The 24,022-nt window shown below is 39.6% G+C and overlaps 1 protein-coding gene and 1 pseudogene across 1 annotated transcript; both read right to left on the minus strand.

The window, feature by feature from the left end:
- Nucleotides 1-1,362: 1,362 nt before the first annotated feature.
- On the minus strand, nucleotides 1,363-22,168 carry LOC148417707 (macrophage colony-stimulating factor 1-like). The gene is made up of 7 exons (XM_088423420.1): nucleotides 22,121-22,168; nucleotides 17,646-17,759; nucleotides 13,951-14,013; nucleotides 8,125-8,295; nucleotides 3,645-3,837; nucleotides 2,875-2,922; nucleotides 1,363-1,461 (listed from the first exon to the last, which is right to left on the minus strand). The coding sequence occupies exons 1-7, from the start codon at nucleotides 22,151-22,153 to the stop codon at nucleotides 1,457-1,459; spliced, it is 627 nt and encodes a 208-aa protein (XP_088279546.1). The 5' UTR covers nucleotides 22,154-22,168; the 3' UTR covers nucleotides 1,363-1,456.
- Nucleotides 14,239-16,075, minus strand: LOC148417708 (uncharacterized; annotated as a pseudogene).
- Nucleotides 22,169-24,022: the final 1,854 nt, after the last annotated feature.

Genomic DNA, 24,022 nt, shown 5'->3' on the forward strand with positions numbered 1-24,022 from the left:
ACTTGTGTGTATAAGTTGTAGGTTTGTCACTGTTAGTGTGTCAGGTTATTGTAATGGTCACCCCCCACGCCCTCGCTCCTGCTTCCATTGTGTTCGCTAGTTCCCTGATTGTTCTTCCCCGTAAGTTTAGTTTCACTTATTTCTTGTTCTTTTGGTACTTTGCCCAGTTTGGGTCTATTTTTGTTCCTGTATCTGTATGTTCATTAAAACCATTTTTTGAGCACCTCCCCTCCTGATTTCCTTGCTCCTTGCACTCTTGGCCCATCCTCCTGCACACCCGCACTCCACTTGCCATGCTAGACCGTGACAGTCTCCAGCTGATTCAAGTTAGAGCTGTGTGCACTAGTTAGAGAACATGGAAAGGTATTCCATGTCACTTTAACGTTTATTAATTGCGGGCCTTTGGCCAACTTGATGAAACACGAATAGTGCTCAACTCTGGGTAATTATGGTTAAACGAACTCAACCGCGTCACGACAAAAAGGTAAAACAATTGCTTTGAAGGCATTCAACATTACCTGGCGAGGTGTTCACTGACAGCTCACAATGTGGTAAATCAAAACAGGCTTAACACACAACAAATATTACTTACAGTAAGCGTATGAACAGAAGAACATCTGATGAGTTTACAAAAGATGAGATTTCTTCTGTTTTGCTGCAGTTTTACTTTGTTGCTAAAGTGTTGGTGCGTCTTATATATGGTAACTTAGAAAATACCAGAATTTACCCCAAAATCAAGGGTGCAGCTGTTTATCCCCCTTACAAAAAATGTCATGGAAACCATAGATTAAGAGTGTGACAAATTTGTGTTAAATTGGTGCACCTTGACTCAAGGTATCAGTGAAGCCAAGGGTAGGGAACTAAACTTTTTTGAAAGCAATATCCTGTGTGTTTTTGACATATCCCTCTTCCAACACACTTGATTTGTCAGATAAACAGCAAGCTAGGTGGAAGACTGATAATGATCACAACCATTTGAATCAGGTGTGTTAAGAGGAAAACTTCAAAAAGGGCATGATATGGCTCTCACGTAACTGTAATTCCCCTGCATGAAAATGTTTTTTAACCCATGTATGAAGCACCCATTCACATGTGTAGAAAACAAGCCACTATAATGATTATCAAGACTGCATCTGTACAGACGTTCTGTGGCCCTTGCAGGTGCTTCCATTTGCACTTTATCTTTCCAAATGCTGGCTCTATATTGACCTTCTCACAGGTGATCCTTGAGTTGTACAGCTCGTCAGCCTTGTCTTGAGTCCCATTGTGATGTGTAGACGACAAAATGGAATACAGCCAATCCAATTAAGGCATGGACTCAGGGCAAGCTGTTGTCGCTCATCTTCTGCTGTCATGTTTTGTACAAGTCCGAGGGGTTTGGTGATACGGAGTGTTTTATGGGCACTGCAACTCTGTTCCAGTCTTCAAATTTGCGCTGTAGGCTATAACATAGTGATTATCCTAGACAAGAGAAAAAGAGAAAAAATTTATTTAATTCTTCAAAGTGATGGGGGTGATAAACGCGAAGAAAGGCAGACAGACATCAATATTGAAAGCTCTTCGGATCATTCAACCTTGTAAAAAAAAAAAAAAAAGGACAATATTCTGTGTCTAAGACTTTGTTCTGTTTCTCTGTGAAATGTGGGCAATGAGTGTCAATAAATTGTACTATACTTTCTTTAAGAATGTTGTCATTTATGATATGCACAAAATGAGTTTTTGTTTTGTTTTTGTTGAACCAACAACTTGCGACGATGGATAATATGATCGCTAATGTTAGTTATTCAGCATGTTACATAGTTGCATACATAGCCATGTATGCATTTAGCTCGTTAGCCTTTTCGTTTGTGCCAGGTGTTTTATGCAAAAATTGTTGCATGCGCTAACACATAGCAAACTATATATGCAAAGGTTTTGCATTGATAAGTACTCATTTGCATAATACTTACTTTTTGTTATGAAATCACTAGCATTTGTCATTCGGTTAAATCGGTTTAATCAATGTGGACTTTCGGTCCACAATAAAAATCTCAATCTTTGACAAATTGGAAAAAATGTATGGAAAAATTGGTCCATGGCGATAAAAAGGTTGGGGACCCCTGATGCAAATAATGTATTGCTCTTGATAAGTAGTCATGCAATGTTTTCTAATGATGACCACAAAAGAATCATCCATGACAGAGTGAAAAGTCCTCTTTATGCAGTAAGTGGGAAGAAAACATTTAAAATTGAACATTTTTTAAGCATTTTTTTTTTCTGTGAACAAAGGCATTTGAGATCAAATACCCTTGAGAAATATTGTATCAATAAATTATCTTGTCACATGCCACACCAAATGGCAGATGCTATTGTGAGTCAAAATTCTTCTCAAATTTTGTCACCTTATTAAAAAAAAAAAAAGAAGAAGAAAAGAGCAAACGTTTTTTTTTTTTTTCTTTAATCGGGACATGACATTGATGTAATACATTTCCTAGCCTCAAAGGCTGAACTTGCAGTGTCCACCAACATGGTTCCCACAAGTACACGAGGTCCCCACAAAGACAGTAAGACTCTGGATTTGGTTTCTATATGTAGCAAAAACCAAACATGCACACACACACACGTAGCACTAATAAAACAAGAAAACCTTGGGCTCAGGAGATGATATGAAAACATAATGGGTTCAAAGTTGTTTTTGGGGTTGCGGCCAAATCACTCTTTTTGCTCATTTTCATCTATTGAGGTCAAACCGTAGCTTTTAAAGGATTAAAGTGTCAATGATGTCCTTAACTTCTTTTGGAATGTTTCCAGATGTTGCAAAAAAAACAAAAAAACAAAAAAAAAAACCTCACTCTCATGCATTGTAAACATTGATTGAAATGCAGAGCTCTTTACCTGGTAATTCAGTAGAGAAGCTTTGTTTCTGGCCTCCATCTGTTTCCCCTAAAACAAAACAAAAATGCACCAAATTACAGCAGTCCAACTCATCACTTATTTAAGATTCTGGTTTCACAAAAAATGAAAAGATTACAATTTATGACTACATCACAGATAAATTATACAGTGCTACAAAAAGGTTGAACGTGGCTGTTGTGATGTTTTGTGCAAACACTTTCTGTCCTTTGACACGTCTTCTGAATGAATGGAGCCAATGGAAGGAGAAAATGTGTTTTGGATGGCCAAATAACAGTTTCCGTATGTATATATCAACACTACAATGGTATTAAACTGGCACAATATTAAGAGGAGCGCCGGCCAATGCGTGTCATCTTCATTCATGAGAAAGAAATGTAGTGGGTAAGAATGCGTGTTACTGGCACACAACCAAAGTAGTTTATCGGATGAAAATAAACTAGAGTTAAGAACCCCAAACCCCCACCCCTCAACGCATTGAGACTTCCACTATTGCCTGAAAGCTGCAGTAGTAAACAAGGTCTCTGAAACTAACAAAGGTTTTATGATTGTAAATAATTACTGTACACTTTGAAACTAATGATTCAAATTATATTGTTCTTATATTTTAATGATATTGCTCTTAATAGTACATTTTACTTAGAAAGATGACTACTCTGAAATTCAGCCATCATCACGGAATAGTTCATGCAACAACCGAGAGGTCCCACTGTACAACATTTGTTTTCTCCATCAAGACTTTTTTTCTTTACCTGTTGTCCTGGTAAGTGTAATTTGTGTGGAATTTATGTATTCTCCAGCAGAATATTCAGACAGACAATTCCAATCCACAGGACGAGCACGTAATGTCATCAGTCTCATATACATCAGGATCACATGTTGGGCTTTTTTCAGAGCCTCCTTTGGTGAGCTTTCTATCTTCTTTATTAACCTTGATGGGCTGTCCTAAAGGCATGCACACACAAACACAAACGTCAATCCCGACAATTATTATTAAATCAGAAATGAAAACCAGCTCAACATAATAGGATACCATAAAAAGTATTATTTTTACTCCAATAAAATCTTTGGGGATGCATTTGATTGTCATCTCCTTTTAAATATATATATTTTTTAGTTTTATTATATGCCATATGTAAATACTGTCATGGAAGACTGCACACGATGCATACAGTTGCAGATTGAGAGAAAGGTTGTCGTCTATTCATGCACACATCTTTAAATACGCTTTGTTTACACAACAGTGTGACCAGTGTGTTCAAAATAATAGCAATGTCTTAAACCCCTCAATGTAAATTTTGACTTGACTTGGGCCATTGAAACAACAAAACAAAACAAAACAAAACACTAGGAAGCTAAAATTTACTAGAATGTAAAAACAAATAGAGGTTCATGGAATGTATAGTATTTATCAATATGTCAACCTCGCTTTTAAGTTGACCCCCCCCCCCCCCCCACACACACACACACACACACACACACATTTTACTGCAATTTGAATGACTTTTACAAAACCATTAGGATACGTCTACCCCTGACTTAAGTGGTTACATAGATAATGGCTGTCCAATTAAAACACACAGCGTGTGTTATTGAAATGACAAAATTATGGTACTTTTATAGGTGTTTCTACATCGTATACAAAGTAACAAACCGCTGCGGTAAAGGGGGGGAGGGGTGGACAGGAAACGAGACAAGACTGCAAGGTGATGTACACATGCATGCCGATGCAGATGCTGAAATTAAAGTTGCAACATTAAAAATGATATGAAGTTTCAATGCACAGCGTGTTATCAGAAAAGGCAACCTTTGGAGGAAAGTATATTTAGTATTTTCATTCATCTTTCGCTGCCGACAGAATATTGTGTGCTATGTCTTTGTTACTGTCCAGTTATTAAGTGTGGAAACACCACCATTCAGTGGTCACAGTTATCACTGCAGTGCTCAATAGGCTTATATTTGGTAAGCGTTAGTCAAGGGTGTCAGCTACCCTCCATAAAAAAAGAAGTATTTGATGAAAATTGTATTATTTATTTGATTATTACTACTGATTGATAATTACTGTTTTAAAAGACAAGAATTCTTGTCCGTGGCACTCAAAGAGTTCATTTGTTTAACAGCCATAAAGCCCTAAATGTCATCTTCACTATCTGACACGCCAAATAGCTTCTCCCATTTTGTCCTCTACCTCCTTCCTCGTTAATCTTCCATGGGCAGTCATCTTCAAACTCATCCAATTTGTTTAAAATGCAGGTATTCGGAAATGATTTGCAGATCATCGCTCATGGGAGTAAGGCACGCATGGAACGTTGCTCTTCGCGGTTTCTACCCCCACCTGCCAACATCCATGATGGCTTGTTCAAGCACACATCAAAGGAGACAAGTCAAGCCATCTTTTCCTTTTCATAATGCAAGTAAATCCACCCCAAAAATTATCCACGCAGCGTGTGTTAACAACAAAGAGACAATTAGGCGATGCTTGATGAAAGTGCATTTTTGCGATGTTCTGTGCAAACACTCTAAAACGAATGCATAATATATTGAATTAAAGACATATAATAATCATTTTAAACCTTGTAATGAGAGGATATTACTTATTTTGCATTCGAATGAATATTATTCAAACATAGATATATGGAAAAACAAATTGGTCTGTTTTGAGTTGTGTAGTCATACGTCAAATCCCCTCGTATGGGGGTTGAAAATGAGGGAAAAAAAAACCTCGACTTGTACTATGAGATATACGGTATTTGATTGCTATGTTTCCATGATGGAATCAGATGACCAATGATGCTGAAGGATTAAAAAGGTGAAAAAATATAAGTTATAAATTCCAAAAATAAATTTTCACAAACAATTTGGCACGGTGCACATTCTATTTGAAAACAAGAAAATTGTAATTCATAATGAAATTTCATTATTTTTAAGGGGAAATCAAGAAATGTAATGTTCAAAAAATAGCAGCATTGACACTTGTCTTTGACAGCACAAAAATGCACTGTACAAAATTAAGAATTCTCAAAAATGAAACCTTGCAGGGTACCATAAACTAATATTTTGTTGCATAATCGTGATTTCTGATAACTGCTTTGCATCTGTGATGCCAACTTCTGGCAACGGTCGACAGGTATGTGTGTTTCTTCCCATGAACAGGATTTATTCTTTTTCTTTTTTTTGTCAGTCCACAAGCTGTCCTCCATTAATTGGATGCTGTTTGGAACTATGATTTTGCTCACTTGCTGCTGTGTTTTTTGTCATTGTCATGTTGAAACATCCATTTCAAAGGCTTTTCATCTTCAGCATTGGCAAGATGATTTTTTCCAGTCTTCTGATGCGCTCAAACTGATCAATGATCCCTGGTATGCTGCAAACACGACTAACACCGTAGTCCGAAAAACATCCCCATATCATGATGTTTCCACCACCATGCTCTTAATATGCTTGTGAGTGTGTATGATTGTATGGCAGTGTGCCCCGCTATTGGCTGCCAACCAATTCAACAAATCACCCCAGGTAGTACTAGAGGTCCGCTAAGATAAGCTCCAAGTCCTGTCACCTTTATTCCCTTATTTGGATGTCTTAATGATGACAGATGGATGCATGTTAGATGAATGGATGATAGATAGATGGATGGATGGATTTTAATACATGTCCTTGTTTTTCTACTCTCTTGTATATGCTCTTTTTTTTTTTTTTTTTTAGTGTATCAAATGCTCTGCCTTCTGGCTGGCTGAATGATACACTGCTTGATCTTTAGAGCGGGGGGCAGCAACCTTAGCAGGGAAGCCCAGACTTCCCTCTCCCCAGCTACTTCATCCAACTCCGCTGGGGGTATCCTCAGGCGTTCCCAGGCCAGCTGAGAGACATAGTCCCGCCAGCGTGTCCTGGGTTGTCCCCGGGGCCTCCTGCTAGTGGGACATGCCTGGAACAGCTCACCAGGAGATGTCCGGGAGGCATCCTGACCAGATCCCTGAATCACCTCAACTTATTGTTAAACATGTCAAATTAATTAAAATTAAGACCCCAGAGTGATATTGATCTATTAATAGAACTGACCCATAGGGTTACTGTGGTTTGCGGGCCACAGGCTTTTAACACACACCAAAATGACATTTCCCACGCACCTTAGCAGGAGGTGGCTTCATTTCGTTATTCAGCAAGTCATTAGCTAGCATACAAGCAAAAGTCAACTTTCAGATTCACATAAAAAAATGGCATGATCGAAGGTGAACACTGAGAACTGGAGGTTTCAAACAAGGTGAGAGTCGGAATAATTGTTCATGGAGGTAGCTGTAAAGCCCGTGTGTTTTCTGTGTAAAGAATTTGTGGTGGTAATGAAACAGCATCATGAAACAAAATATGCAGACAAGCAAAATAATATGGACATGAAACAAAGGCTACAGAGGGTGGAAGAATTTAAAGGAGGTCTCAAACCTTAGCAGGCTCTGTTCAGAAATGCCAAATCACAAAGCGAGGCTACTGCCAAGGCCTTTTTTTTTATTGTGGCAGAGGAGCTCGTGAAATCATCTTAGCCCAGCCTTTTGCAGAAGGGAATTTTATCAAAAATGTTATGCTTAAAGTATGTGATTCAGTTTGCCCGGACCAAGGGCAACTCTTTTTAAATGTGACACTGAGCAGTCTGAGCAGACAAAGCGTTGCTGAGTGTGTCCATCAATTTAAAAGAGCAGCGTTGTGTTAAGGGAAAAGAGTTCATTGCATATTCCTAGTCTGTAGATGAGAGCAAAACTCTTGTCATTGCTCAGTTATGAATTTTCATTCGCGGAGTGGATTCCAGCCTGAGCGTCACAGAGGAGCAATTACTTTTACGACATATGCATAGCATTCCAAAAACATGCTTGGTCGGTACTTTGGATAAACAGTTCACAGTATACTCTGCCTATTCCTCAAAGACATGCTGAGACATCTGTGACCTGAGTGAGAATAAGCGTCTGAGAAAATGGACGGATGGATATATACTTCTGTAAAATCTTTAGGAAATAACAATGTAACGTCACTGATGACCGATTTGGCGACTTGTGTAGTCTTCAGTTGCTACCTGGTGCTCATGGACACTAAGTTGGTGACCCTTGGTATAACTCATGATTTAGTATTATAAATCATGCTTGAGTGCCATCTGGAGTAGCTTGTTAAAATAACAAATAATGCCTGTAGGACAAATATTTGTGTGTGTGTATGTCAGTTTTATTGTTAATGCTTGCATGAAATTATTACCTCAATCTCTTCATTTATTTCAGAAATACATCCTTGAGAGTAAAGGTAGTAGATTGCTTTTTCCAGGGTGTTGACATATCTTCTGTTGTCTGAATTCCTACTGTAATGGAAGTGCGTTCTCAGAAGCTCAAGCACTAGTGGGAGGGCTGCTTTGACGTAACAGACTTTACTCTGTAACATAAACACAACAGGAACATATAGAAAAAGGCGATTTCCGTGAAAATATTTGGCAGGATATCTGAAGACAAGACCAATACAAGATGTTTCAATTGTTTCAACAGACAGTTAAAAAGGAAATGAAAGGATTGTTGTGAGAGATAAAAATCAATTAGTCAATAAACATAGCATTTTATCGGTTAATAGAGCAGTTTATTTTTCGCTCTGTAGCTTCGGCATAAACTATACAGGGGAGTCAGAGCCTCACGATTCAAGATTCAAGAGATTTATTGTCATATGTGTAGTTGTACCATACAATAAAACACTTATACTGTTCACTTCCCCGAACAGCAGACTACATTCCATAATTGAGCAATAAATAAATAACAATAAATAGCAATAAACAACGAACAGAGACAATGGTGCTAATAATGTCGTGCAGAATATCATAAAGTTAAAAAAAAATAGTGCAATATATTATTTATGCGTGCAGTAGGAGGCAGATTAGATTGTGAGGAATCTGTTGAGAATCTGGACGGCTTGAGGGTAGAAGCTGTTTGCCAGTCTGGCAGTCCTGGCCTTCAGGCTCCTGTAGCATCTGCCTGAGGGGAGCATTTCAAACAGGTCGTTCTGTGGGTGTGTCCTGTCCTAGATGATGTTGCGTGTTCTCCGCAGAACCCTGGTGTGGTAAATGTACTGCAGTGAGGGTAAGGCTGCTCCACAGATGCGCTGTTAGGTCTTGATCACACTCTGGAGAGCCTTCCAGTCTTGTGCTGTGAAGTTGCTGTCCCAGACTGTGATATCTGGAAGTGGAGAGGACACTTTGAATTGTACATCTGTAGAAGTTGTTGAGAATCTTTGATGGCATGCCAAATTTCTTCAATCTCCTCAGAATATACAGTCTCTGTTGGGACTTCTTGATGATCCGTCGAGTGTTCTGGGACCAGGTGAGATCCTCGCTGTTGTAGGTGCAGAGAAATTTGAAGGCTTTCACGCTCTCTACCTCAGTCCCATCGATGAACGGTGGTATGTGCGACTCCACCTGTCCCCTCTATGATCAGTTCTTTGATCTTGTCCGTGTTGAGGTGGAGATTGTTGCTGCGACACCAAGCCACAAGGTCTGACACTTCTTTCTTATATGCTGTCCAAGCCTCACTAGTGATCAGCCTGATGACTGTAGTGTCGTCCGCTCACTTAATTTTGCTGGTGTTGTTTTGGGAGGCAACACAGTCATAGGTGATGAATGTGTAAAGCGGGGGTTCAGCACACAGTTCTGGGGTGTCCCTGTGCTTAAAGTCCTGGTGCTGGATGTGTGTTTGTGGACTCTGACTGATTGGGGTCTGCATTGTTTGGGCACAGGCACTTTGGTGGTAGTCTTTAAGCAGGTGGGGACCGATGCGCGTGCAAGGGACATGTTAAAGATGTCCGCAAACACATCAGTTAGCTCTGATGAGCAAACCCTGAGTGCGCGACTAGGAATGCTCTCTGGGACGGCTGCTTTCCGCGGGTTTGTTTTGCTCAGAACCTTGCGCACCTCTGCTGATGTCACAGTGAGAGTCCAGTGCACACTCCATGCCCCGCATCCTTATCTGCTGATCAGGATTCTTAGCATCAAAGCGGGCATAGAACTCGTTCAGCTAATCTGGCAGTGTGGCTTGGCTGGATGTGACTGCGCTGCTCTTCTGCCGATAGTCCGTGATGTGTTGAAGTCCTGTCACGGATTATCAGTATGGAGTCACTATGGTGAAAGCTTGTGAATGCTTGTGAACATACCAATATTTGATTTTGTCGTGGTTGGCCCTCTAGACACCAGTCGATGTCAGCAGTCTGAACCCGTAGCACGCCGTCAGCGTGGTGAAGCGAAACACTGGCAGAACTTTGGAGTTCATTGCGGGGCATCAGAAAAGGATTTCGTGCTGCTTCAATATGTTGAATCGGGTGGCTGCTGTAGAAACAATCTTCACTCTGAGTAGCTGTTCCGCCAGCCAATTTGCATGCAGGACGAGACGAGAACCGGAGGTGACGAATTTGGAAAAAAACAAGTGGGGTGAAAATCAAAACCACAATTATGCATAATTTCTTTCCTTTTTTTTTTTAAAAACATCCCAACTTTAGTGTCTAACGTTAGTGGTTACCTGGACAGATGAGCACAAGGAGATCCATTGTAAGAGAAAATGAAAACTGTGACAGTCTGTCAGCCCGGCCACTCATTCTCCAACTCATCACACCTGCTCCATCCTCCTGCCTCCATGTGCCACGCCGAGCTTTCAAGCATTCCTGCCTGCCTGATTGCCTGTGTTTTGATGCCGTCTGCTCTTGACCACCCAATAGCCTGCCGATTTAACCCGACCTCTAGTGCTTTGATGCCGCCCGATTCAGACGACCCGATAGCCTGCCGATTCCACGAGTTAGCCTGTGTCTCCTCCCCGCTTGCCCCTAGCTATCCGGCCACCCGCCATCTTCTGACCGGCCCTGGCGACCCACAACAGCAGTCCCCCCTGCCAGTCTTCAAGCCAACAAGTATCTGCACATAAATAAAGAAACCTTGACTGCACTCACCTGTCTTTGCGTGGTCTTGTGTCGTCCCTCTTTTCCTCGTGACAGAAAGCAGTCTTTTTATTTGCATACAAATAATTCCAAATGTGGGATAATGTACACCATTTGGTAGGAACAGTGACTACTGCCTCCTGTGGCACGGAGGAGTACTACAACAAAAGCATGCCCAGAAGTAACATTGTAGTTGGCCGCTGCACTTCGTTCATAATGATTTTTCTGAGCCCATGTGCATAATAGGCTGATGCTGCATTGACTGGTTGTTTTGTAGAGGACCTCAAATGTTGCAAAGGTGTTTGCTGATAGATTTTTTCACAAACTTATTTTTTTCCACCAAGAAATCTTCAGCTTCTTCTATGCTCTGTTTTTGCTAATGATTTTATTTTTGCATCGAAGAATGTCAGTGATTTTCGTCAAATAGATTTCCTTTGGGTTGGGTGGGTAACTACCACACCTTAGGTGTAACTGGTTGAAGAGTCTTGTGTTGACTAGCACCCGTTTCAGTCTCTCTTTATGACTCCAATATTACGTTTTCAGACACTTTTAATATGCACTTAAAATATTACACATAAATAAGAAAACAGTATAATTAAAATAATTTTATGCACAAATTATGATCACAAAAATCAAGAATTTAAATATCCATTCATATCAGAGAAAATAACATTCAAATAGTTTACAGTAAGGACCACTATCCCAGAGAAAGTTCATGTTAATGTGTGTTAGAGATTTTAACTTTGATGACTGCATTAAGGCCTTGTCCATGGGCAAGGCTAGTTTAAACCCGCATAGTCTCCCTCATGTTGTGTGTATAAACAAAAAAAATGTTTATTTAAATAAATAGCTGCTACACAAAATCCAGTTCAATGAGGTTTCATTCACTTACATGCATGCCAAGTCGCCAAATTCTGTCTTCCATCTCAGAAAAAAAAACTTCTGACTCTGTCGTGTCCAATCAGAAAGAACCTCTGCCTCTGACATCACTGCCATGAACGTCTTTGACCCGAAAAAGAGCAGTACAGTAATTTGAGCTTGTTATACTCAACTCTCCATTTTGGCCAGAGGTTTTGAAAGATTCGGTTTTGATGGAAAAAAAAGTTCTGTTCCTAAATATTTTGCCTTTTTCTGTGTACTGCACTCATACGTACTTCTACAATTTTTCTTTATCAACCCAGACTGCAATTTGTCATTATTAAAGTGACAATTTAGGGATGAAAAAAAATACACTTTCCATTGTCATTGGGAATTGTTTGCACATGCAGAAATATCCCAAGACCAAAATCTGATGCCTGGGGTTACATAATGAATCAAAGTATGTCAGTGTCATTGTATTATGTTAACTTTCATGATGTTTTGTTAACTCCTGCGTGCCCAGGGATATTTCACTACCCTGGCCTTATTATTACCAAACTGGGCTGACTTTAAAAAAAAAAAAAGCTCATAATGTCATCAAATAGTACAAGTACAATCAAAGCACTAAAAACAAACTCGAACTTACTGAGGACCACAAGGAACAGGAGGCAACGCAGGAAGGATGAATGACTGAACAGGGTGACAGCAAGCCAGCCCAGAATGTATTTATCATAAAATGGATTGCTTAAAGGAATCATCATTAATTTAATTGCCAATACACTCAAATGTTTTACTCTACCTAAAACAGATGACACAACCAAAACAAGTCATACTTATTTGTCATGTTCTGGGGCTGAATTTGTTTTTGTTTATATTCTGGTTTCATCATATTTTCTTGTCCTTTTGTCAGTGTCTTGTTTGATCTGATGGCTCCACTTTAACCAGGTATCAACCAACTACCTTGTCCAGGCGTATCGTGTTGTCTTGTCACTGTGCTTCTATTTAGTTTCTTGACTTCTTTTAGTTGAGGTTGGGTAATTACCTAACTTGAAGTTATTGCCAATAAATCTGTTTCTGGTATTAAATGACAATTTTGTGGTTATTTGGTTTTTGTTTTTGTCTTCTTTTGTGCTTTAATTTTTGAAAGTACATACTTTTTATTTTGAGTTCACACCTGCCACACCGTCTTGATTACCTTGGGTCCACATCCTCCTAAAGCACCCACATCCACTGGAAGTTGTGACAGTCATTAATTTTGTTCTGTAACCACATGCACTTATCCAAATATGTAATTTAAAACACTGTTCTAAAAATATTTAAACCATATTATTAGGCAGGCTGCAGTTTTAATGGAAAATATTATAAATTTTTGCTCAGATATTTGTGAATGTACACAGTAGTATGTGCATGGGGTCTAAAACAGATTCTGAACATTTTTAGACAAACTTTTCCTAGTGTGATTCTCATTTACACAGACAGTATATAACCCCCAAATTTCCATATTGTCAGGCTGGTTTGAATTGTGGTTTTCCGGTTTGCACTTGGTGCAGAATAAACAAAGCAAAACAGCTTTCCTCTTCAACTAACAAAGCACAAAACTAAACTTATTTCTTATGGAATACAAGCTGTTGGGATTTGTTTGCATGCAAAACCACAGAGACAAGCTGGGATGTGGTTCTCTTTGCTATCCCTAATCATGCACCCATTCCTTATGGTAAGCCAGGAGACTGGAGATAAAATATTTCTATTTTACAGACATTATGATTGTCACATGATGCTGCCCTACCGGCTGTGTTTATCTCCGTTGTTTCTGGCTCTATTGTGATCTTGTGAGGAAGGTTTATAATAACTTGGATAGACCTTCTCAATCAATTTATTAATGATTGCCCCTTGTTTTTCATTCATCATTTTGATGCCCTAATTGAAAAATCTTCAACGTAGTCATGAAAGTAATGAAATCACATTGAATGAGAAGTGTTGGCCCATACTGTGTATGTGATGCAGCCATATGGTGGTAATTTACAAACATTTTCTCTCATAACTTCAATTGATTTTGTACCACTAGTTAATGTTGTCATTATTGTAATCTTAACTGAGATAAAAACCAAGCACTCCTAAATTACTAAACAATACCTTTTGTATCATGGTTTTATAAACATGATAAACATTTATGACTTTGTCAGAAAACATCAAACCTAATTTGGTATTGAAATAATTCAGAATTGCTAAAACCGCAGAAAAGAATAATATGCGACATCCACTTACCAAATTCAAAGGTTCAGCAAAATGATATATTATAGAGCAGCCGTGATCCAACTGATTGTCAATCTGTAAAGTGAAAAAAAGTTGTTATTTTACATCCACAACCAGCTAATAATTTCACAAACATAATATTAATTTAAAAGATGTGTTTTCCAGCATACCTTAGGGAGATTCATGTGAAGAAATATGACTAAATTGTTGTAGTTTTCATTTTTCTAATGCTTAGAACTTAATTTACCCCTCGTCTTTTTCTTCTTCTCCTTTCTGCTTTTTCCCGCCACAGCGAATTGATTAACTCCATCGAAGCCTGTCTCCTGCATTGTCTTCTCTCACTACTACGTTCATGTCCACTTTCACTACATCTTTTAACCTTCTCTTTGGTCTTCCTCTAGACCTCCTGCCTGGCAATTCTGAAGTCAGCATTTTTCTACCTGTGCATTCATCTTTCATCTCTGGAGTTGTCTGGACCATCTCAGTCTGGCCTTTTCTGACCTTTTCTCCCAAAACTTCAAGATGTGCTGTTCCTTTGATCTATTCAGTTCTGACCCTATCCATGTTGGTAACTCCCAAAGAGAACCTCAACATCTTCATCTCTGCTACCTCCAGCTCTGCTTCCTGTCTTTTCCTCAACGACGCTGTCTCCAGGCGAAACAACATCGTTGGTCTCACCCCAGTCCGGTTCACCTTTCCCTTCAATTTCAAAACTCTCCTATCACACATCACACCTGACACTTTGTCCATCCGTTCCAGCCTGCCTGCACACACTTCTTAACTTCTTTTCCACACTCTCCATTGCTCTGGACTGTTCATCCTAAATACTTAGAATCCTCCACCTTTGCCTTTCTCTCCTTTCCCTGTATTTTCAGTCTTCCACTTGGATCCTTCTCATTCACATGCATACACTCCGTCTTGCTGCAGCTAACCTTCAGTCCTCTCTTTTGCAGGGCCAACCCACCACTGTAGCTTCTCCTCCACCTGTTGCCTACCCTTCACTACAGATCACAATGTCATCTACAAACATCATAGTCCATGGACATTCTTTTCTAACTTCCTCTGTCAGTCTGTCCATCACCATAGCAAACAAGAATGGACTCAGAGCTGATCTGTGATGCAGTCCCACTTCCGCCTTGAACTCTTCTGTTACACCTACTGTCGATCTCATTACATCTTTCACTGTCCTCATACATGTCCTGCACCGTTCTAGCATACTTCAAACTAACATACAACAAAAACACAATGCAGCTCTCTCTGACCTTCTCTGTACTTTTCCATCAACAACCTCAAAGCAAATACTGCACTTGTAGTGCTCTTTTTTGGCAGAAACCCATACTGCTGCTCACAAATGCTTACTTCTGCCCTTTGTCGAGCTTCAACTACTCTTTTCCCATAACTTTTATCGGACTGTATCAACTTTATTGCTCTGTAGTTACCACAACTCTGCACATCTCCTTTACTCTTAAAAATGGGCACCAGCATGCTTCTCCTCCATTCCCCAGGGATCTTCTCACTATCTAAGATCCTGTTAAATGACCCAGTCAGAAATTTCACTGTAACTTCTCCAAGGCACTTCCATATCTCTACAGGCATATAATCAGGGCCAAGTGCCTTCTCACTCTTCATCCTCTTCAATGCCCTCCTCACTTCATCCTTACTGTTTGCCACTTTATTTCCCGCGACAGTTACCTTTTCTGCTCTTCGTTCTCTCTCATTTCCCCCATTCATCAACTCAAGTACTCTTCCTATCTTCCACACTACTGGCATCAGTCAGGACGTTTCCATCTCTATCCTTAATCACCCTGACCACCTGCATGTCTTTCCCATCACTGTCTCTCCCTCTCTGCCTTGCCAACCTGTATAGGTCACTCTCTCCCTCCTTACTGTCCAATCTAGCACACAAGTCATTATGAGCCCTTTGTTTGGCCTTTGCCACCTCTAATTTCACCTGACGTTGCATCTCCATGTACTCTTGTCCTTTCTCTGCTCTTGTCCTCTCAGTATCCCATTTCTTCTTAGCTAACCGTTTTCTCTATATACACTCCTGGAACTCCTTATTCCACCACTATGTCTCCTTATATAGTTTCCTTCCAGATCACACACCAAGTACTCTTCTACCTGTCCCTCTGATCATATTAGCTGTACTTGACCCCTCGTGCAAAGTGTTAATGCTGCACCGTTTGCCCCTTCTGATATCATGAACCAAAATTTCCTCAAAGACATCCAGAAATTGTTTTCCATGGCCTTAACAAACTCCCACAGAGTCTTAAGCCAAAAAGGTCAATAGGACTACTTCATCTTGACAGCATAGTTTCCACCAGTGGGTTTGGGGATTGCTGCCACAACAGGCACTGACCACATTATAGCCACAACTCCAATGAGCAGCCTCAACAATATCCATATCTTATGGATCATAGTCCAATCAGAGTCAACATCCCCCACCTCTCCCAGGATGTGCCGGAGAGCCTGCAGGCTCTCATGATAGTATAGGGTCTGCCAGGTAAGACCAAAACTATCCCCCAGTATCAGAGTCAACACACCAACAAGTGGTGATCAGTTAACAGCTCTGCCCGTTTCTTCCTCCTAGTGTCCAAAACATACAGCCGCAAATACAATGATATGACCACAAGTTGATCATCCAACGGTGGACTATGGTGTCTGGGTGCCAAGTGCAAATATGAGCACCCATATGTTTGAACATCGTGTTTGTTATGAACAATCTGTGATGAGCACAGAAGTCCAATGACAACACTTTGCATGGAGTCTCACCGTTATTGCCCACATGAGCATTGAAGTCACCCAGGAGAACATGGAATTTACTAGGAGGGAGCGCTCTCTAGCACAAAAAGGGATAGGCACAAACTGCCAGCTTCTGCACGAGGGATCAGACTGTCAAGGTCCCCAACTTTGGCCACTGCCCAGCTCACATTGCACCCAACCCCTATGACTCTTCTCAGAGTTAGGGAGACAGTGGGAAGGGGGACCCACATTGCCTTTTCAGGGTTAGCCCAGCTGGACCCCATTCATGCGGGCCCATCAGGGCACTTGCCAGCGAGCCCCACTTCCAGGGATGGATCCAGAGGGGAGGTGCAGGTGACACTTGTCAGAGCAAAAACAAAAGCGGATCCAAACATTCTACTCTTTATTAAGGTTCTGTGAGCCATGATTTGTCTGGTCACTCACCTAGGACCTGTTTACCATGGGTGACGCTGCAGAGGGCATAAAGTCCCAGACAACCTAGGTCCTAGGATCATCGGGACAGACAAACCCCTACACCACAGTAAGGTGAAGGCTCATGGACGGGTTTTTATTCTTTATTAACAAATGGAAGTTTATTTAAGGTTGAATAATCTTTTTATAATAGTTACATTTTTCCGAAATAATTATCACTTTCTCTTTTTTCGATATGTTTTTGCTCCCAGAAAATGCATTCTTCCATCAGCATGAATATTTGTTTATCATGTGGCTAGACTTGAATGAATTGTTTTATTCAATACACTTTTTAGCAGTTTGGGATCTTGTATAGATCTAGTTATGGCTCATCAAAAATAACAGCTCTATGCCCTCCTTTTCATGCACTGCTTAACAAACCATATTGTAATGTATTGTTTTTTTTTTGTTAATGCACAAAATACGAAGTAATAATTGTAATATTCTATCTATCTATCTATCTATCTATCTATCTATGATATTATAATTCTCACCAGGCGATTGAGGCTCTGAAGGTGCTCCTGTGTTACTGAGTGTCGGCATGGACCAGGAACCCCAGCCAATACCAGATGAAAGCATATGATGACAAACAAGCAGAGATGCCAAGCCTAACGGTGGAAAGGACATAATGATGAGTTGAAAACAAGGAGCCTCTGAAAATATGATAGCATATAATTTTATTCAACGTGTGATAGAAATTGAAGACTCCAAAACCTGGTTAACAATTCTGGTTTAATATTAGACTCCAATTTGCATACTAAAAAACACACATCTGAAAAAATCAAAGTGTCCAATCAGCTTCAATTATATAGTATGTTGCCATTGTAAATTTAAAAGTCTGGGATATTCTTACCCACCCTACAAAATTAACAGGGAAGCTAAATAGCTGTGTGTCTTAGAATTAATCTCAGTAACCTCAGCGCCTTAGATTTAGCCACCTTTATTTTGTAAGATGCAGCCATTTTCTGTCAGATTAGTGGTTCAAAGGACAAACAGCCCTGCCGCTACCTCCGTACCTATTTACAACTCAGTGAAATAGAATAATAACACAGACTGCCAATTCTTGCATACTATACGGTAGGGCTATAAAACTCCAGTCTGGACTTGGGCTAGAGTCCAGAGGTATTTTATTTATTTATTTTTAATGTTGTTGATTCAGACTTGCCTCCAACTCTCTGGCATTTGACCAGGACTAGTTTCTGAGAGAGAACTGTAAGCACAGGGACACCCCAGGGCTGTGTGCTGAGCCCCCTATTTCACACTCTTCACCTATGACTGTGTCGCCTCCCGAAACAACACCAGCATAATTAAGTATGCAGACGATACTACAGTCATCGGCAGACCTTGTGGCCTGGTGTCACCGCAACAATCTGCACCTCAACACGAACAAAACCAAAGAACTTATCATTGACTCTAGGCGGCAGATGGAGCCGCACAAACCACCACTATTCATCAATGGGACTGTGGTGGCGCGGGTGAAAGCCTTAAAGTTCCTCACACCTATATGGGCGAGGATCTCACTTGGTCCCACAATATTCAACAGATCATCAAGAAGTCCCAACAGAGACCGTGCTTTCTGCAGAGACTGAAAAAAATTTGGCATTTCAGCAAAGATTCTGAACAACTACTAGAGATGTGCAATGCAAAGTGTCCTCTCAACCTCTATCAAAGTCTGGTTTGGCAACTGCACAGCAAAAGACAGGAAGACCCTGCATGTGATCAAGACCTAACAGCGCATCTGTGGAGCAGGCTTACCCTCACTGGAGGACATTTACCACACCAGGGTTCTGCGGAGGACATGCAACCTCATCAAGGACAAGACACACCCGCAAAAGGATCTGTTCGAACTGCTCCCATCAGGCAGACGTTATAGGAGCATGATGGCCAGGACTGCCAGGCTGGCAAACAGCTTCTACCCACAACCCATATGAATTTTTAACAAATCTCTCACGAACCAATCTGTCGCTTACTAAATACATAAATAATTTTTGCACTAATTTTTTGCACTCCATGATATTTGCACTACATTATTAGCACAATTACTTCTGTTGTTGTTTTAATTGCTATTTATTGTTATTCTTATTGCTATTTATTTATTGCCCCATCATTGAATGTAGTCTGCTGCCTGGGGAAGTTAACAGAAAAAGAAGTTTATTGTCTGGTAAAATAATACTATACATATAAAACTCTTGAATCTTGAACTACTTTAAAAAAATGACACAAAATGTCATTTGTCTAAATCAAATCCAATCAAGTTTTTTTTAGAGCCCTGAATTTTCAAAGTCTCAAAGCGCTTCATGTGAAAAGAAGCCACACAGAGACTTCTTTTCATCATAAATACACAAGAACATCCCCTAAACAAAGCTCCCACAAGGGGGAAGGAAAAACTCAAAAACCCCAACTAGGGAAAATAAGAAACCTTCAGAAGGGACCACAAGTGGGAGGAGCCCCCTTCCAGGCCAATAGAATTAACATCATACATCAACATCAAACATCAACTCGAAAAATAATATTTTGATATCCTTCAATACAACATTACTCCTGTAAAATATAGCCGATGAGCAAATTTACTAAGTATTATTTACAGGCATTTTTTCCCCTGATAGTCTTCAGGGATCAAAACATTTCATGGTAATTCTCACTTACACAATTAGTTCTACCCATCAGCACCAGACTTCAGCTGCGTTTGTGAAACTCTGTGTAAAATTGAGCAGGATATTTTGCTCTGGGATGGTGCGCCAAGATATACAAGAAATACAGTATTTGAACTTGGCTTTGCAAAGTATGCTTTATTTTTATTTATTTTTACATTTGCAAGAGCCATCAAGACATTTTTAAAAATAATCTTCCATCTCAGGCCTTTTTGGCTGCGACTTTGGTTGCCAAGTTAGTTGAGTTCAACTGCCCCTTTTTAATGAATGAAATGAAATGAAATTTAAATGAATCTCCAAAATAAAAGATTTAACTTTGACAGCCTTAAGCCAACCAATTTGGAGTAATTAAATAAGAACAAAACAGACACAGCCTCTGAAAATTAAGAAAGCAATACTGGAAGAGTATCTGGGAGGAGGAAACACCATACAACACCAATGCCCACATGGCCTGCAGATTTACAAACAAAACAGTGCAATGACTTAGAACAAAAACAGTAGTCATAACAGTGCCTGAGAGTCAAAGATGAAAAGCTGGACAGCACCAGGCCCCAATATGATTTATGCCTACTGGCTAAAAAGCTTGTAACTGCCCTCCCATTAACACCCGACAGCACAAAATAAACCAGCTTCCAACAACAAGAATCCACCAACAATGGCAAATCCAAGATCAAACTGTTCTTTCCTTGAACTACCAACCTATAATCACTTTATTGAACTTACTGTAGATGCATTCCGGTGCATCAATTCTGAAACGATATATGAAATCTGAAATGATATGATAGATTTTGAATCAAATCAGAGACACAAAAATCGGAATCGAATCGTGAGACAGTAAAAGAATCCCACTTCTACTACTTATAGTTACATTTGGTAATAGAACATTTTTTTTGAAGCAATGATTTGCTTTCTCACAACGTGTGGCTGCTTTACTACAATGGAGAAGATTGGCAGACAGCACATTCTTAGCATGTATTTCAATGCACTTCTGGGTCATCCCTATTACCTACCGCCTGGTAAATGTGTCTATGCTGGCTGGGTCACTTTATTTTTTGTTCAGCAATATCACAGCAAAAGAGGAGTTATTAATTCATCATATATATTGAAAGCCCATCATAGGTTATGAGCCCTCCGAACATAATGTAATGATCATGCCAGCATGAGCCGATTCGAAGCATAAATACTTGACCAAACAGGCTAATGAAGCTCTTAAAAAAAGTGCGTGAGGTAGTCCTGCACATAGAAGCAGCGTTTAAGATGCAGACTTTAGCTGCATCATAAACTAATAGAATGTACAACAATGTTAATTGCCAAACACGTATGAGAAAGTATAAAAAACAACAACAATAATAACAGCAACAACAAAACCACAAAGCACAAAACAAATTAAAACAGACCAAGCCGCAGTCATGTCATTATTTCCGTTCCAACTCCAAACATCTGCTGGATTATGTTTCAGTCTAAGCCACGAACATTAGAATGAAGGTGCTGTGAACATTGTGAAACACTGAGTGTACGTGGATCAAATACATATATATATATATATATATATATATATATATATATATATATATATATATATATATATATATATATATATATATATATATATATATATATATTTTTTTTTTTTTTTTTTTTTTTTTTCCAGATCTGCCACATCATTTTATGTGACCTACGAAATGGTGATAAAACTTGTGCTGTGAACATTGTGAAACACTGAGTGTACGTGGATCAAATACATACATATATATATATATATATATATATATATATATATATATTTTTTTTTTTTTTTTTTTTTTTTTTTTTCCAGATCTGCCACATCATTTTATGTGACCTACGAAATGGTGATAAAACTTCATTTTTCTGTCTAAAATACCAAACTTTCAAGTTGTCTTCAACTTTTAAGTTTTGTAGTTTATGACAACAACTAAGTGCCAAGAATATCAAACAACAAGGAAGGATCTCAGAGTAAACTGAGTAACTAGTTACCTAATATATGTTATTTAATAAAGACTACTTTGTAGGTTTAACACCAAGTGAAAACAATTTACTTGAGATTGAAGTAGAAATGCAAAAAACAGTCTGAAGTTTTAGTTTTTTTTTTATACTTGAAATTCTGTTTTTTTGTTCATGTCACTTCCTGTGCTTGGTGAGGTAAATGAAAATGACAGCGACACTTGTTGATACTTACATAAACAGGTTTTTGAAAATTCTATCAATAGCACATTGCCAGTGCTTTAACTAACACATTTGAAGCCATATTCAAATTGTTTTCTTAATATGTTGAGACAAAATTTAAACATAACTCTTACCTTGGGTATAAAGTCTAGCGCGTGTGTGTTCATCTGGCTGAAGTGAAAGGGCAAGGAAATTTCAGCTTCATTTGCCCAACGATGGGTTCCTGGATGTTGTAAAGCCTTGTAGTATCTCAATCCAGATCTTTAAATGTAGGAAAACTCAGACACTGAGCTATTGCTTATTCCCACATCCTTTCAGCCTTAGAGACAGCATGGGTGGGAGGATTATTCAGAGGTTCTCATTGCCTCAGCTTTTTGAGAACCACCTCCCACTCTAGCACTTATGAGGCGCTATGAGAAAATACTGTCCATAAAAAAAAGAAAAAACTGTTAAATTCTTTATTTGCCATCAAACAATGTGTTGTTATTGGTCCGAGCTGGCTAGTAAATTACAACATATATGCCCCCACAAAATGATGCTCGACGGCTTGCTATTTGCTAAGAAAGAAACTTTGGATGAATGCAGAGGAAGATATCATTATAAAATATTAGAATAACTTTCCAGTTTCAAACACAAACTGCATTTCACATCAATAAAATGACTGGGAGGCACTGGAAGAAGAATAGGAGCTTTGTTTAGAAATCAAATGCTCCATTGTCTATTCCCACTGCTTTCCTTAGCTGGGATTCCAACCACCGGTCTGCGGCCCGGTACTGGTCCGTGGATCAGCTGTTACTGGGCCGCATGGGCCACACACGAAATAATGATGTTTTGGGACTGATTTAGTTCATCCTTAAACAGTTCATTCATTTATACTTTGGCTTGATCTTTGTTTTTAACATCGCTTCTGGCCACTGTTGGTATTCCAAGGATTGTGAGGTTTTAATTGAGAGCAGTCAGTCAGCACACATTTTTTTGTCTCTCTGTGAAATCTGTCCCATGTCTGTCTGTAAATTGTATTTTCTTTGTAAGAATGTTGTCATTTATGGTAATAGGCCCAAAATGAGTTTGTTTGTTGATCCAACAACTTGTGACTGTAGATAACATGCTAGATGTTAGTTGTTATCTTCAGCATGTTATATAGTGTTACCTTGAATGTGTTTAGCTCGTTGGCATTTTCTTTTTTGCCAAGTATTTCTCTCTGGTATATGTTAACATGAAAAATGTTCGCATTGATAAGAACTCTATCCATCCATCCATCCATTTTCTAGAGCCACTTATCCTCCCAAAGATTGCAGGCTTTCTGGTGCCTATCCCAGCTGGCCTCGGGATAGTAGGTGGTGGACACCCCGAACTGGTTGCCAGCCAATTGCAGGGCACACGGATACGAACAACCGTTCATTCACCCAGTCACACATAGGGAGAATTTAGTATGTCCGTTAGACCTGCGATCCATGTTTTTGGCGTGTTTGAGGAAGCTGGAGTGTCCGGAATGAACCCAGGCGGGCTCGAGGAGAACATGCAAACTCCACACAGGAAGGTTGGAGCGAGGTGGATTTGAACTCTGGTCCCTTTAACTGTGAGGCAGACGTGCTAGTCAGTGCCCCACCGAGCAGCCCTGATAAGAACTCATTAGCATCGAATTAACGTTTTGTACTGACGTGAAGTCTTTGTAATTCAGTTATATGTTTGACCTAATCAATGTAATTTGCGTACATTTTTGTACTTTGAGGTGGCCCCGGTCCACAGTAACAATCTCACGGTCCACGGAGATAAAAAAAATAAAAAAGAGAAAGATATAAAAAAGTTGGAGACCACTAGCTTATAGTACTCTTCAAAGTTTTAAGCATGAGTGCAAAAATGAGTGCAGACTAGATTTTGCATGTGAAGATCAACAAATCGGGCACAACCAGGATTGTGCCTGCCAAATTTGCAGGCAAATTGAAAATGTTTCTGCAGGCGTTTTGAATAATGTGTCACAAATGATTAATAATGGGAGGCATGGTGGAAGACTAGTGAGCCCATCGGCCTCCCAT

This window comes from Hippichthys cyanospilos, chromosome 9 (assembly GCF_059441005.1).
Source record: "Hippichthys cyanospilos isolate Australia breed blue-spotted pipefish chromosome 9, RoL_Hcya_1.0, whole genome shotgun sequence".
NCBI lineage: Eukaryota > Metazoa > Chordata > Actinopteri > Syngnathiformes > Syngnathidae > Hippichthys > Hippichthys cyanospilos.

Bases quoted from the DNA above. Each gene is read 5' to 3' on its own strand.
- LOC148417707 (XM_088423420.1), bottom strand. From the start codon at position 22,153: ATGAACACACACGCGCTAGACTTTATACCCAAG. The intron at 8,296-13,950 runs GTAAGTGGATGT...TTTATGTTACAG, and splicing joins TTGCTGAACCTTTGAATTTG to AGTAAAGTCTGTTACGTCAA. The intron at 3,838-8,124 runs GTAATAATTTCA...GCATGCCTTTAG, and splicing joins AAATAAATGAAGAGATTGAG to GACAGCCCATCAAGGTTAAT.